We start from the raw sequence: 13624 nt of genomic DNA on the forward strand, positions 1-13624 counted from the left end.
ACTAAGAGAATCATGCACTATTTGATGCTTGAGTGGGTCATTCAGTTTGTGCGTCATGAAGTGGCCAACCATTCATAGCCTATCACTACATGCTAATAAACAGCCACTGTCCCTTAAATGGATTTGATTGGCCAGAAAATGACTGACTTGCTTTAGGCCTTGTTTTAGCATGTAGTGAGGTGTGGCTGTTTGTTAGCATGTAGTGATAAACATCAATAGTTTGTATTCTTACCAGAGAACCCTAGGGGTGAGATTTTTGCTTCCAGTCTATTTCATTCCGATAGTTGAGGTGACTGCACACATCCAGACTTCACCATCAGCTATCAACAAAGGTATATAGAGGTAGTGATTCATGTGTGTGTGTGATAATACTAATGTGCATCTAGTTGAAAACCTGCTGAGGTTTATTAAGAAGGAATCATTTGGCAGAACTGTTGGTGAATTGCCTCGTAAGTTAACAGCATATGAATCAAGAAACATGCAATTAGGTGAGTATTTATGTTTGTGATGGTGAATAAGTTTAATTCATGAAATATAGTGACTGTGGGGAAGGCACCTGACACTGTTGCTAGGCCACATGATGTAGTTGCTAAGGAATCACCTGATGCCAGATTCAGACATGGTCACTGTTAGGATTACCACATGATTCAACAAGTAGCAGAAATGGAGTTGGGATTTCTTATTGATGACCAAGAAACTGAAATATAAAAAAAATAAATTGCAGAATTAAATACATCAAATGAGATGATTAATAAGTGATGATGATGCGGCCCATCAGGGCATTAGTTATTGTTGCAGTTCAACCAGTAGTGACTCAAGTTTGGTGATGTAGGTCCCTGCTTCAGTTTCATCACCAAAGTGTCTCTCTAATATCACCGTCTCTATCCCATGTTTGAGCACTGCCTGTAGGCAATATCCTACGTGGAGCGTAAAATCTGTGTAATGCACAAATACTGAAAACACATAGAAGCATGGAAAAAATCATAGAGAATTAGTTTGGATGTTTTGCAGACCTCACAGTTAAAAACTATTGCTTCAATATTTGTAAACTAAACAGTCTTTTTAGTCATCAAACTTTTGTGTTATTTTCACCATGTAGCAAGTGACTGTTTTATTAGAGTATTTCTTGCACATGTCTAGTGAAAACTACTCTAATAGAACAACCACATTTTTATTACACACGCATACAGGATGAACTCCAGTATTCTAGTTATTCAAATATTGTAGACTTACTGTTGCAGTAGAGGATACGACACAAGGCATATGCCCCCCATGTTTGTATCCCTGATGACTTCATGAACTTCTTCATTGCAATAATAATCTGTCCTACCCCTCCCTCCACTGTAATGTCACCACACCGCTCCTCTGTCAACAATAATATCAACACCAAATGTAATGAACAATGCTGTGATGGTGTTAGTGACTAAATGGCAATAATGATGCTGGCACATAGGCATAAAAAGATTATCTCTTTGTATAATATTGAATTTGTAACTCCATCATGTAAGAAATAAGTGGTCATATTTAAAACTACTACAGGTCTAATATACTACAAGACGGTCAAATAGCCAAAGGAAACAGCACTTGGTCAAAAGGAGATGTCACCTAATCATGATTGAGTGTTGTACACACTAATAGCATGCTACATGGACACTTGTGGAGCAGTGCTACATAGAGTGCTTCCAACAAATTCACACACAACATGTTACTCACCATCAATGGTCATATTTGCTAGTGCCTTTATCGCCCATAGCAATACAGAACTGTCACTGCTATGACATCTCATTACATCAATGATCACAGCCATCACACTAGCAGCTGCCAACTGACCAACCAATGAGGGACCTAATTGGATCATGTGATTAAGGAAAATGGATGGGAACACTCACAATCTGCTGTCATAGCAGCAAACACAGAGCAGCCATACATCTGTACCATTGCATGTTCCTCAAAGTTTTGCATGTGACGTATTATTGCATCACATGATCCTGATAGCTCTACCTTCAACTGTGGCACTACAGGAAGAAAAAATGTACCAAAAAAAGCCTACAGCCTGAATTACTAGGCTACTGTATTACCTTACTATGGAAGTATCCCATATATATCATAGGCGTAGAGAAAGAGGGGCTAGGTGGAGCAAAGCCCCCATCTAAATTTCAAGGGAAGAGGATATTTAGCTCTACAGCCTTTGATCCTTATACACTCGGCATACTCAAACAAAGCAGCAAAATATATTTAAACATAGTCCTAATGAAGCCACTCAGAGAAACTGGCCAATGGGTGACAAAAACTGTAAAGTGTTAATAATAATTTTTTTTAAAAACTGTGCAAGTTTCACACTAATTTTTACACAGCTGCTTAATGGCTGACACTTTGTGGCCATGCCTTTTCTTTCATTCATTGTTGAACTGGACCTTAATAACTCAATAAGGAGTTTATAATATGGAATAAGTTTTCTTTGGTTCAAACTTGTCTGGCTCTACACTCTAGTAACATGCTCAAAACTCAGAAGTCCCAAATATAAACACTACAGTACATTCCCTACAGTGTTACTGGTTATACTTTCCACAATAGCACACGACAGCAATGCCAGTCCACATGACTGTATCTGAGGATCAAGTGATCCAATCTCCATGACAATCAGTGTAGTTTGTATACCATCATGATCAGCTACCACTTGTCGAGCATCAACTCCTGCAATGGTAAAGTATATATAACAAGTGTGTGATCAATATATCAGTGTCTGCCATGTCCATTACTGTACTAACCTACTCTACAGAAACTGGCTAGTGTGATCAGGGTCTGCACCACGGTAATGTCGTATTCTGAGAATCTCTTCAACACATCAACAAGCACTGGGATGACCACCAGTGAAAGTGAGGAGGATGAGTGAATGTGAGCTATAAAACAAGTAACAATTGACTTGTCTGTATTCCTGTACTAATGCTGTCTGTCCCTCTTATGGTTCTTAGTGGCCACCCCATTAATAAGACTGGCTATACTACTAGATTACAGTGATTTTGTTAAGTAGGTCCCCCAAGGTGTACTTATGACCTCATTACAGGGCTCAACCCAGAATATTAAGCTGGGGGGGGGGGGGGGGCAAAGTAAGCTGCTTCGGATTCTAGGGGGGGTCTGTGGACATGCTCCCCCAGGAAATTTTTGAAAATATAGGTGTAAATGTACTCAATTTTGGTGAAATTTTACTGTGATGCCATTGAATATTGACCATTCGATTATACAACTTTGGGATCAATTAAACATTTCCATTTCTCAAGGCTTTAGGTATAAACCTAGGGGGGGGGGGCAATAGCCAACCCAGGGGCCTTTGCCCCTCCCCACCCTCCCCTAGATTAACTCCTGCATTATTAAGACCACTTCATTATAGTGACCATGTCAGGTAGATCCCAAACATGATCTTCATTGGTAAAGGTCAGTTACAGAAGTGACCTTACTGATGAGATTTTACTGTACAGTTCAAGTCACTCAAATTTTCTGGCCTTTTAGAACAGGTGGCTACTTGGCAGTGGCAGGTTAAGACAACTCTAAACAGTTGAGCAGAAACAGTACACAGTGACCTACAGTATTGTACCGCAAGCAAATAACTTGTTTGTCAATTCAACAACATAAAAAACTAGACTGTATAAATTCTTGACAATACATACCTTTGTGCATCAGATATTTCAGGGAGCGACAATATTCCTCTATCAACTTAGGGTCATCATACGCCTTTGGTATTGCATCAGCAAATGTTTCTAAAGCCCCACAATGGATGGCATGTTGTCTGTTAGTCACTGCAATGAAAATACTCTAATAAAACAGTCATTGCAAAACATTCATGGTCTTGTATTTAATTTAAGTATGATGACTCCTATTTGAAATAGGCAAATTTTAGTAACCATTAAAATTTGAACAATTTACCAAAAAATTTCCCCCACCCAAACAGCTGTATGGCTGACACATTAAGGCAATCTTTCCTGGTATAACTTTACTCTCTAGTACATACACAAGTTGTCAACAAATTCCTATATAAATTTGATACAGTCCTTTGTGTGAACTGGGAAAATGTGAGCAGAAATTATGCACAAAATTTCAGTCAGTGAGAATCCCTCTTGAAATTTAATGTTGATAGTATAATAAGATGATTAACCATTTGGTTAAGTGGTTGGACTGATGGCTTGCCAAATACAATATGGAAAGAATTTGAAATGACAACAACTGCTTATCACCCTTAAGGCACCACATATATCAAACCCTCCTACAACAGACACTTGTGATCTAGGGTCTGGCCATGCAATTGACAAACCTCTTCCACACAGCAGTGACATTGATTGAGCAGCCATCATTAACTCAGACACTTCACTGCTCTTCTTCAGCATTTTGAGAACTGCCGAGACACTGGATAATAAAGTAGTCATCTGTTGGTCCTGGTGTTCTCTCATTAACATTGTACCAGTACGAGGGAGGGAGGGTGAAGCAGTTGCCATGGAGGGAGCATATTCTAATATATTCAAGTGGTCTAATGAATCACGTAAGTCACCCTCAGGGACACTGGAAATCCTTCTCAAACTATCACGTGTAATGACAGGTGAGTCTTCAATGTTTGATGGAGATAGTGGTGTTAGTGATCCCTGTCGTTCACTCAGGGTATGTTGACCCTCAATTGTCACATCAACAACTTGATCGGTGCCACCACCAACATGACCATTAGCTTCAGTCTCAGTAGTGATAGCAGTTGAATTGTCTTCATGTTCTAGAGTCTCAACAATTGTTGGACTAACTGGATTAATAGGCGGCTAATGAACAAACATGCAATCACAAGCTAATCAAGAGACACAATAAGATTTGAATAATGATCAGTGCAATATTCCCAATAAAATGACTATCTTAAAATTTGTAAACAGTTTTCTGCTATAACATTAGCAAAATTACAAAACCAATTCACACTGATAACACTACCTGATAAAGCCTGCCAGATACGATATCAGATCCACTGAAAGATCTATTAGAAACCTGCAATGTCAAGATCAATTTTTAAACCTTATCTCCATTTAAATAACAAACCGGTGTTCCAGTGTTAGGAGCAGCAAAAGTGTCACTCAGTGGTCTGTTTGTGGCCAGTCGCTGTACAATACTGGGGAATCCATCCATCACCAGGGACTGAGACCGAGCCTGATTTGATGGCACTATATGGAGTTATAAAACATACGTTTTATTTAAACCATAATAGAGTTGCACGGCCATGCATGCAGTTTAAGTTTGTTGGAGTTTATAAATAAACGCTATGCTCTCTAAGCCCTGCAAGAAAAATTGCGGTTTGGTCATGGCTACTCAAGGGAAATAAAAGATATATCAAAGTATCCACTATCTTATGGCCCTACCAGTTTCCCTAAAGTAGGACAGAATTTCTTGGTTCCAAGGTTTCTATTATATTTACATATACTCTTACTATCTTCATCATCGTCCACCTCGGGGTGTTTGTTAATGTACTTCTTTAGTTTTACAGTCAGTCTATGAACCATGGCTGATGTGATGCCATGGTTACCAAGCTCCTCCTCATCTGCATCAAGAAGCTTCTTCATTGATGTGACATTAGCAGCCAGCAACAGTCGTTCCATCCCTGATAACTGTGACTCCACCAAGAATTGGTGGAGCTGACTTGTTACTTCACGCTGCATGCAGAGCAAAACATAATTAACCAATGCTTTGCATCACACATATGTAATACTTATAAAAACTGTGTTGAAGGTTACATAGTCCCACATAATGCCTCCGACTATTTAGTACAGAGCTATGAAACCTTTTGTCTGTCACAAGAAAGTGCTTTGTTACAAGCAAGAGCTCAAAAGAAAGTGGACAGACTATATATAGATGGTGTAGTACATGCCATACAGATAGTGGTGCCCTATAAATGAGTTAGACTATCCCACTATCATGATATACACATAGTCATTCATCCTGTATGAATACATTGAAGCTGTACTGATGTGGTATATCGGGGTTATGTCTGACATGTATGTGGCTTCAAATGCTGAAGTCAGTGTGCATGCAAGTCTCATGACAAGATCACATTGCTACGTTGCATTGTTTATATTCCTGGTTCCTGGGTGTATTGTCTATGGCAATACATAGCTTGCTACACCTCCTTTTATATGCATACAATGATTAAAATAGGATATATAAACTTCATAAAACAAACAGGAAAAAAAACAGGACATTCAACCAAATAGAGACCCCCATATTCAATACTTCCTATAAGCACAGACCAGGACACAGATGCTCGTACAGATGCAATGTTATTTAACAGACTCGTGTACAGTAGAGCAGTATCAACCGACGAACACGGCGAAATAAGTTACTCACGTTAGCAGTTGAATCGAGAGAGGAACTCCTCCTACCGCCACCTCTGGAGGGTGAGTACTTGTCCGTACTAGTCGTAGACTGTGATCTCTTACTGTTGTCCGCACCCATCACGAGTGCAGAGTGTGATAGTGTGAGATTATGAAAATAACTTGATTATAAGCGCCAGCGCATTATTTAATATGCTGTCAACAAGATAGGGACTTTCCCTGAAATTCCAAACAGCGGTCGTCACCTCTCGATAGCCAGGGAGCATTATTAAGGATGACACAGTCCCAAATTGGAAGCAGCAAAGATTCTAACTGTATCGAGTTCGGTTATAAACAGTTACGAGATGCTACTAAGAACTTCTGCGAAAGCTGTAGACTTGGAGAGGGCGGGTTCGGCCCTGTTTATAAAGGGAAGTTGCTACATACAATTGTGGCCATTAAACAACTACGAAAAGTAAGCGGCTTCGTAGTCAGCCAATGTAAGTTGTGTATTTCATGATTAGGAGAGTGGTAACTTAAGTACAGACATGGCGCAACAACAGTTTCGTACGGAGGTCAATATTCTCACAAGGTATGAGTGACTCAGCACCTCGCTTAGTACTTTTTAGTCTAGTCATGTGCCTACCCCCCCACAGATATCGTCACCCCAATCTGTTAACACTGATGGGATTTTGTGCATATTCAGATAATTTCTGTTTAATTTACGAATTCATGTCTAATGGCACACTAGAAGATGCTTTGGCCAATTCGGTAAGCAAATTAGGCCTACATTGTACATCCTGTTAATTGTTTATTTCATTAGCTTGAGAAGAAACCTGAACTACCATGGGAGGTACGCATGTCTATTGCCTGTGATACAGCTCGAGGGTTACTATACCTTCACACTGCTATTCCTAATAAACCACTTGTTCATCGAGATGTGAAAAGGTTTATTATAACTCCTTCACACTGCATACTTTTATTACTATTCATGTATCCTTTAGTGCTAACGTATTGCTTGATGTGTCTTTCCGAGCCAAGTTGGGTGATTTTGGTCTAGCTAGACCATTAGATAAAGAGCTAGGAACTACTAAACGTATTGTGGGAACATCGGGGTACATCCCACCAGAATATTACCGAGGTTATGTCACTGTCAAGATGGACAGCTTTGGATTTGGGGTGGTGAGTTGTGGATACATTAATGGTAAACTGTTAGACTGGTCTTGAGCATGAACAGTTCTACAAAATCACAGCTATTGTATGCACATGGAGCTTTTAAGGGTGTGTACTAATAGTTCAGGCTATCAATCAAATCTCATTGGTAGCTGCTGCTTTTGATTTCCTTTTTCTGTGTTGTCAAGACTTTTGAGTTTTTCATTTGAAGGCACATCCACATACAAATTGTAACTTACTGTACTGTGTGGTGGAATGGCTAGAAAACTTTGGTAGAGTTCTAAGAGACCTAGTACGAGGTCTTTGTGGGTTTTAAAAACCAGGCAAAGCCAAAGATTTTTAAAACATGAAGACCAAAGGAGTGACTGAGATGATGGGGACATATGTGACCGGGTCTGCGAAAACCTGACACAATTGTGCAAGCTTAATTAAATTCACGGTATAAAGCATTGAATACAATGGGTGAAATACTTCATTTTATTGAAAAATTCTTGAATGCTTTGTTCTTAGTGAAGAAAGGGCCTAACAACAAAAACCTGGATATCATCTTATTTGCCTACTCAAGAGGGGCTCGAAAACCTTTGTTTCATTACAGTGGACACAAGGATACGCAAGTTATGGGCATTTGTTTATGTCATGTCGAAACGATAGTACACGATAGATCTTTCTTCACTAATTTTGCCTTTACATGCAGTGAAGAAAGGTAACACAAAGAAAAACTTACCCAGTAATCAAATTTCAATTCTGTATATCATTCTGCTTGTAAGTTACAACTGTTTTCGTAAGCACCTGTAATTTTATTTTCCCTATACTTGCTGTACAAATTGATCTTTCTGTTGTTGCTACTTCGTAGGGCTGTAACTCCCAAAGTTATTGGCATATGAGGCTGAAACTTTTCCAGAGTATGCACTTGGCTAAGCAGATTATGAATATTTAATAAACAGGAATTCGAAAAATGCACAACTGTGTCAGGTTTTTACAGACCCAGTCGCATAATAGTAGGTGGGATTAGATTATATGTCCATCATATCACCTATGTAAGTGCAATAGATTGAGCATGCTTTTGCTGAAGGCTGAAGAAATCAAAGCTTGCACCTTACACTGCTTGGATCTAAGTGAGGATAGTGTAGACAATGTTAACAAGGAAATTGACGAGTTGTTGTCAGTGCATATGGCATCACAGCAGTGTGAAAAACAGTTCGAAGATGCAGCTTGAGTTGATTACGATGGAAAAGAGTTGTCATAAGGTGTTGCTTATGCCACCATAACAGTATGAAGACTAGGCACGATTTCAAACACAGACCACACCCACATTACAGGATAACCATTCTACAAGGAAGCTTACCCATTTAGGTCCTTCATAAAGATGTCTATAGTTTAGTAGAAGACAAAATAGGCTTAGAAAACAGAAAATGTTTCATTATATCTCCAGATTTGTCACAGCAAACAAAGCTACAATGTTAAGCTCTACCTCCCATACTTAAATTCCTTTTGGTATGCTTATAAAATGAATGGAGTGGTTGAACTTGTGTTGGTGTCACCCACTGCAGGCTATTGGCCTTTGATACGCTTGGGAGAACATAGCCGACAAATCAACGATCACATGTGAGATTTGCAATGCTTGAGGTCTTTCTGCTAAGTTGTCCTATAACCTTTTAAGGACCTGCTAGCAGGTGTACCAAAAACAATAAATGACTGGAACATACTACCAACTGATACAATTGAAATTGCAGATACTGATCTATTTATGACTAGACTCCAATCATATTATTGTACTTAATGTATTTGTGTTTATGTGATTCCTGAACACACCAGCAGGGCTGACTGCTTAGTAAACAATAATAATAATAATAATAATAATAGTACCTCACTATCTTTCAAAGATCAATGCTTACCAGGAAAATATTATATATGAGCAATACACAATCATGTTTTGTGCATGAACATAACAGTACACACATAGTAAACTAACTATACACACAGGCACGGGCACTTCACGCAGTGACAGACAGACACAAACTGTACAGACACTAATTGACAGGTGTGCACACATATGGATATATAAACATGCATGCACACATATACTCATGTATGCACATGTGCTACACACCACACACGTACATGCAGAGATCTGCCAATTCAGTACATACTGCAGATAGACAGGTATGAGGCTGATGGTTTACATTAACTTTTAACATCAGTATGAACAAGTGTATTACTTATTGGGACAACCATAACATTTATTAGCTCTTTGCTTTGGTAAGTCAAGCTGCTGTTGTTAGATGTTTCAAAACTTAGAGAGTAGTACTGATATATTAAATTTAGTTGATATTCCAATATTTGATACTCCAAGTTGATTGGGGCGAGCCTAAACAAGCTTCACACTAGCGAGAAAGGTGTGAGATTTCCTTATTTGTTTGCATGGTCAACATAGTAGAGCGACTAATTAACAAATTTTAATGAAATCGTTCACTTTGTGATAAAAGCACCAAATTTTCTGTGGAGGTTCAGTAAGGTATACTAAATCATTAGAGATATGGTGCCACGTCAAATCATTGCCTTGGAGAATGTTTTGAAACTTTTAAACTAGGTTATAAGCCCTTTCTAGCTGTTCAGGAAACCATAAAAGTACATTCAAAATCTTTGTTTTTGCTTAAATAGCATGAATGTATCTCAGTAAATCAGAAAATCTTTCAAAATGTAGTAAAATTACCTGCTTTTAATACTTCTAATGGAGCCAATTTTTCAGTGTTAAAAGTACAGGTACTATCCAATGAGCGATATCTACAATGACGTTTCTTGATGTTGCGATTATGCAATTTGATATCATAATTGACAAAATGGCTGTGTTAGTACGGGGGCTTCAGAGACTTTGGCACACAGTATTCGAAATGAATGTTGTCTGTAGTGTTTTACACACGGAACAATAAAGGTAAGAAGTAGTACACCATAGAACACTTACCGGGATTGGAAATGGAAGTATGCTATGTCATCATTTGTGTACAAAATCCCTAATGTTTTGTCACAGCCTTTGATGTTATCCGTGTTTCGCCTTACTGCGTTGGTACAGATAATTCACTTTCTGTACGAATTTCACTTCAACTACTTTGCTACAAGGCTATATTACACACTAATGGAGTCACTAGACTGCAATATATTAGGGCAAAACATTTCTGCTGGTTGTAAATTTTGTTTTTGTAACCGTGTCAGTCGAAAGCGTGGGTCGGACTCGATGAAATATGGGCTTGTATCTTTTTCACCTGTGAGTATTTAAACTAATTTGTATGCTGAGCGCATGTCTCATGGCCATGACTAATAAGTAGTGCCTACTTTATCCAGTGAAACTGCTCTGCTTTGTAGTAAGATGTTCCAAAAGTAGCCGAAACACAGTTCCCATGTGCACCCACTTCCGTTTCTAATCCCGGTAAGCGTTATTATATCTATGAATACACATACTGTGACAGTGCAAAACGTATTCCAATAAGGAAAGCAGACCGAAAATTTTAAATTCAGACACAAATAGGTTTATTTGTATTGCATTATATACTATATGCCTTACCTTTGCCCTTTTTCGAATTTATAAACACTGTCATAGGGAACACTATCTCGCCCAATACCTCCCTGTACAAAGTCCCCACACTATGGCGGCCATTTTTTGTGACATCATAGATATACACGAAATGTTATTGCGGATATCGCTCATAGAAATAATATATTGCATATCTATGGCTTCATATGCCATGACCCTCCATGCTTCTTAACGTGGCAAACTAATAACCTAGATGGGCACCTCCCTTGATCAGCTTTTGGATATGACCATCCCTTGCTTGCCTATTTAGACGCAAAGTTTCAGTGTTTTGCACTTTTATGGCTTCCTGGTACGTTTTCTATTGATTTACTTTTCAGGTTCTTTGAGCGTGATGTGATGGGTAATTTTAATGGCACCATATCTAATATGAAATAGTATGAATTAAGTAAATGTTGTACCAAGTTTGGTGCTTTAATCAAAAAGTGAACAATTTTTTTACTTAGCCACTCTACTAACAGTGTCCTATACAATGTTACTAACATTTACTTTATTGCCTTATTCGAGTGTCCAGAACAAATGTTACAAGCGTTTACTTAACTTCCTCAGCAGGTATGGTCGTTGACAGCATCATGGTAAGTAGATGTCTATCCTCATTTGTTTGTCCTTTATGAAGGCTTGATTCTGGCCTAGCTAGCATAGCCATGGTGACTGAGGAAAGTCAAAAATACCACCCAGCTATAACTGATACCAAGTATGTGAGACCATTAAAACTTTTTTCCGAGAGTTGCCCTATTGAGACACAAACCACCATGCTACGAGCCATTCTTTTACAACACACTCAATGCATACATTTTATTGTTGTCATAAAAACAATGCTGGATATGCTTACAACAATGCCATGCTGTGCCTTGCATAAGCTCTGCTATCCCATCTCCTAATCATTTTGTTCTTTGATAGCTTAATGATAATCATAATCTATTGGTAATGTGCAAATAACCTTGTTGAGTAACAGTATAAAACATATTCTTTGTACTATAGTGCTGACAGCATATCTGCCTACATCAAAATACTGCCACTTGACAATTAATTGTTTGTTATTCCTCAGGCTCGCCCCATGATGCTGTATTAGCATCTGTCTAGTAGAAAATGTTACTTAACAAAGCCAACCTGATATGGTAGGATAGATCATTCTTTCCACAATTTGTGCTAGTAACAATATGGCAATTTGAAAGGTGTAAAGAGAAAGGTGACATTGTATGTTAGGCTAGACAGAAGTAACTAGTATTCAGGGTAAGGGGGATCATGGAGGTTTGCGCTTTCTCATAAAAATAACAGAAATATCAGCTGGGGGTAAGTACAAGGAATTATTATTTTAAGTCAAAGAAATAAAAAGTAGTGAAACAAGGGAGGTCGCCTACACCTGAAGATATACATTTAATCTCTACTTCAGTCTGTACCCATGACTGGATTGGATATTAAATGTCCACTAGTATATGTTCAGGTGTACGCGACCTCCCTTCACTACTTTTTATTTCTTTGATTCCTTAAAACTCCTTGTAGTTGCCCTTAATTTTAGGGATTAAGTGTCCACTAGTATATTTTCAGGTGTATGTGGGAAAATCTCTACATTGGCTCGTGAGCCAATTGTGGGAAAATCCCTACATTGGCTTGTGAGCCAATATAGGGATTTTCCCTGCAAAAACATGTCTTTGGTGCACCTGTTAATGACATAGCAGACCTACTGTGAGTGATGCTCAGACTTTTGTAACTTGGTTTGTTCAAATATAAATTACCCACAAAAAGCTAATGGCACACCTGTGGGTCTCATTATTAGTGTAAACTAGTGTTGTAGTTATAGTAGCCACAGTTTAACACATTTGCTAGGAATATTCTTTGCTGCTCCACATCAAAAACGAACTAAACATACCATCATACACTACTAAGATACTCTGTTGTGTATATGCATTACTACTCTAGATACTACTGGAGATAATCACTGGGAAGCCGTCCTATGATGCCAGCCGTGATCCTAATGATTTGGTATGTCATTTTTAATACAGCTGAGCTCCTTTACTTACTTCCTGTTCTTACAGATTTCTTACATGGATCCATACATCTCTAACAAAGCAATTGACTCAACTTACAGCATTATAAATCAAGTTGACCTTACTAGTGGTAGATGGCCAACCAAGTCCATATATAATCTCTGTGACATAGCTCGACAATGTTTGGAGGTTAAGCAGCGAGAGAGAGCAACCATTGAAAAGGTGAGGTTCATATACTATTCAAATATTGCTTGATGTTTTACTATATACAGATTTTTCCTGAGCTGGAAAAGAATTTATGTGAAGCGGCAGTTTCAACATTTAAACTTGAGATGCAGCAACAACAAAAACAGCGTACTGAGAAACATAAAATGCAGTTTGTAAATACATGATGTATATTATTGTACATATATATATATATATATATATATATATATGCAAAGGAGGTACATTACATTTTGAAATAAGCAATTTAATGATTCTATGTAGTGTAGCAATGCATGGTTAGTAAAATCTTGATTTATGTCTCAGCTCACCCAAAATGGTGA

The 13624-nt window shown here is 38.3% G+C and overlaps 3 protein-coding genes across 4 annotated transcripts in view; 2 read left to right on the top strand and 1 right to left on the bottom strand.

Annotated features, from left to right (window-relative positions):
• Nucleotides 1-743, top strand: part of LOC136236447 (5-formyl-3-hydroxy-2-methylpyridine 4-carboxylate 5-dehydrogenase-like) — a 2088-nt gene extending 1345 nt beyond the window's left edge. Inside the window, exons 5-7 of the mRNA XM_066026601.1 lie at nt 236-332; nt 387-488; nt 539-743. Coding sequence (XP_065882673.1) covers nt 236-332; nt 387-488; nt 539-633 — 294 coding nt within the window. The 3' untranslated portion in view covers nt 634-743. The remainder of the gene's footprint in view (nt 1-235; nt 333-386; nt 489-538) is intronic.
• LOC136236444 (uncharacterized) lies at nt 665-6546 on the bottom strand. Of its 2 annotated transcripts, none has more exons than XM_066026597.1 (12): nt 6364-6546; nt 5450-5672; nt 5065-5186; nt 4960-5013; nt 4307-4796; nt 3666-3794; nt 2769-2900; nt 2563-2694; nt 1890-2015; nt 1714-1845; nt 1234-1365; nt 665-935 (listed from the first exon to the last, which is right to left on the bottom strand). In XM_066026597.1, the coding sequence occupies exons 1-12, from the start codon at nt 6469-6471 to the stop codon at nt 787-789; spliced, it is 1929 nt and encodes a 642-aa protein (XP_065882669.1). In that variant the 5' UTR covers nt 6472-6546; the 3' UTR covers nt 665-786. The 2 variants fall into 2 exon arrangements, with proteins under 2 accessions (XP_065882669.1, XP_065882670.1); XM_066026598.1 differs by having other exon boundaries at nt 665-917; nt 6364-6545.
• Nucleotides 6535-13504, top strand: LOC136236445 (interleukin-1 receptor-associated kinase 4-like). The gene is made up of 8 exons (XM_066026599.1): nt 6535-6804; nt 6854-6921; nt 6986-7100; nt 7153-7277; nt 7334-7511; nt 13009-13071; nt 13125-13298; nt 13349-13504. The coding sequence occupies exons 1-8, from the start codon at nt 6625-6627 to the stop codon at nt 13466-13468; spliced, it is 1023 nt and encodes a 340-aa protein (XP_065882671.1). The 5' UTR covers nt 6535-6624; the 3' UTR covers nt 13469-13504.
• The last annotated feature ends 120 nt before the right edge of the window (nt 13505-13624 follow it).

The sequence above is a fragment of the Dysidea avara genome, chromosome 10 (genome assembly GCF_963678975.1).
Source record: "Dysidea avara chromosome 10, odDysAvar1.4, whole genome shotgun sequence".
NCBI classification, from domain to species: Eukaryota; Metazoa; Porifera; class Demospongiae; order Dictyoceratida; family Dysideidae; genus Dysidea; species Dysidea avara.

Bases quoted from the DNA above. Each gene is read 5' to 3' on its own strand.
- LOC136236444 (XM_066026597.1), bottom strand. From the start codon at position 6,471: ATGGGTGCGGACAACAGTAAGAGATCACAGTCTACGACTAGTACGGAC. The intron at 3,795-4,306 runs GTTTGTCAATTG...TTTTCATTGCAG, and splicing joins GTCACTGCTGTGTGGAAGAG to TGACTAACAGACAACATGCC. The intron at 2,016-2,562 runs GTATAACCAGTA...TTCTTCCTGTAG, and splicing joins GTCGTGTGCTATTGTGGAAA to TGCCACAGTTGAAGGTAGAG.
- LOC136236445 (XM_066026599.1), top strand. From the start codon at position 6,625: ATGACACAGTCCCAAATTGGAAGCAGCAAAGATTCTAACTGTATCGAG. The intron at 6,805-6,853 runs GTAAGCGGCTTC...TTTCATGATTAG, and splicing joins CCATTAAACAACTACGAAAA to GAGAGTGGTAACTTAAGTAC. The intron at 7,512-13,008 runs GTGAGTTGTGGA...TTACTACTCTAG, and splicing joins ACAGCTTTGGATTTGGGGTG to ATACTACTGGAGATAATCAC.